Source organism: Dipodomys ordii, unplaced genomic scaffold, assembly GCF_000151885.1.
Source record: "Dipodomys ordii isolate 6190 unplaced genomic scaffold, Dord_2.0 Scaffold1804, whole genome shotgun sequence".
Lineage (NCBI taxonomy): Eukaryota > Metazoa > Chordata > Mammalia > Rodentia > Heteromyidae > Dipodomys > Dipodomys ordii.
Window position 1 is genome coordinate 2,890 of NW_012269020.1, and position 2,055 is coordinate 4,944.

Sequence of the window (2,055 nt, forward strand, 5' to 3'; positions counted from 1 at the left end):
AAAAAAAAAAAAAGAAAATCTGTGAGAGTCTTACCTCCCATTAACCAACAGAAAACCAGAAGTGGCACTGTGGTAGAGCACAAGCCTTGAGAAAAGGAGCTCAGGGCTGCGAATGTGGCTTAGAGGTAAAGTGCTTGCCTGGCATGCATGAAGCCCTGGGTTCTATTCCTCAGTACCACATAAATAGAAAAAGCCAGAAGTGGCACTGTGGCTCAAGTGGTAAACACTGAGCAAAAGAAGCTCAGAGACAGTGCCCCAGGCCCATACTTCAAGCCCCAGGATTGGCAAAAAAAAAAAAAAAAAGAGAGAGAGAAAAGGAGCTCAGGGACAGTGCCTAGGCTCTTAGTTCAAGCCCCACAGTTGACCAAAAAAAAAAAAAAAAAAAAACAAAAGAGAGAGAGGTTAAGCAAGTGGGGAGAGTGAGGGAGAGGGAGACAAGGAGGCAAGGGACAGGAGATCAGGTCATCAGCTGCCTGAGTTTCAGACTACTCTGATGTAGACCAAAACCAGTGTCACCTCAGCCCCACATAACTTTTCTGGATGTCCCAGAACACTGGGAATCCATGGCCTTCCTTGCGGTAGACAGGTGAATTGAGGGGACCTGAAGGATGACGGCCCTCCGTTATTCAAGAACCTCTCCATCAAACAAGGGCTTTGGCAGCAGCTGTCCCATAAAGCTCTGGGGTACATCTTCCTGCACAGGATCCCCTAAGGCCAGACGAGTACCCTCAGATAACCAGAGTCCACCTTTGACTTCCTCAACTTAGGGACAAGTGGGTACCTTGATCTGCATGCACAGGCGACTGTTCTCAGCTTCTTTGCACCGAAGTTGTGCCTGCAGGTGGCCACGCATAGACTCCATGGACTTTGAAAGCTCAGATGCTGTCTTCGCTTGAGCCTTGGGAGAAATACAGAAAGTAATGGAGCTGGTACTGGAGCCCAGTTCTGGCATACCCACTATGTTCCACTGACTCATAAAGAGGTGCAACAGTACCTTCTCGCACTGTATCTCCTGGAGGAGTTCTTCCACCTCCTTGTCCTTGTCTTGCAGCAGTAATAGCAGGCGCTGGAGAAAATACACAGTCATGCAACCAGTGGGATGGGCCAGGAAAGAGAGAAGCAGGATTTCCCTGAGGTCCCACATATAACACAGAAACCACTAACGCATACCACAGAGGCACAAGTGGAAAGCACCTAACATATAATTAAAGCAAAAAACACTGGACAAGTATTTTGCAACTTAAGAGCCTGGTGACATATATCCATCATCCTTATTACCACTCCTCATGTCTTTCACTTGTCTAGTAGAGTGAACAAGCAGGACAGGAATGCCAAGCAATTTTACAGGTCATGGAACAAAGAAATGCCCAAACAGGTGCTGAAGCCCTGGGGCCTTCCCCCCCCCCGCCCCCCACCTGAACCTTCTATAGCCAGCAGGGGGTGATGAGGTTACCGCTTTCTCTGAGTCTGCCTCTGCCAGCCGTTTCAGTAAAGCACCTTGTTGCTCCATTAGTCGATCAGAATCCTTCAGGATATGAGGAAGAACCAAATCATTAGATAAACCCAGATCCTACAATCCTTTCCAAAATTACAGATAACTTTACAAGTTCATACGGAAACATCATGAAAGAGTGATTGTGAATAATGTTCAAATTTCCCTCAAAACCAGCTACAGTTAAGTTTAATGATGGCCATTCCCATCTTTTTTCTATGCATTAACACTGAGCCACACTCCATAGAGTATAAATTTAGTATGTAATTTTACAATATTTATGTGTTGCAACTATTTCTTTTTTGTGGGTCCTGACGCTTGAACTCAGGGCTTGAGCTCTGTCCCTGTGCCTCTCTGGGCTCAAGGCTGCCACTCTACCACTTGAGCTATAGAACCATTCTGGGTTTTCTATGATTAATTGGAGATAAGAGTCTCACAGACATTCCTGTGCAGGCTGGCTTTCAACCATTATTCTCAGATCTTAGACTCCTGTTCTTGCTAACTTTTTCTTTTTTTTTTTTTTTTGGGTCCAGTCATGGGGCCTGAACTCTGGGCCTGGGTGC

General features: G+C 46.1%; 1 protein-coding gene across 1 annotated transcript; it reads right to left on the minus strand.

The window, feature by feature from the left end:
- Positions 1-781: 781 nt before the first annotated feature.
- LOC106002004 (outer dense fiber protein 2) lies at positions 782-1,525 on the minus strand (the record flags this gene model as incomplete). Its single annotated transcript, XM_013036931.1, has 3 exons — positions 782-898; positions 995-1,066; positions 1,454-1,525. Coding segments are annotated over 3 exons (261 nt in total), but the record flags the coding sequence as incomplete, so codon positions are not given.
- Between the last annotated feature and the right edge of the window lie 530 nt (positions 1,526-2,055).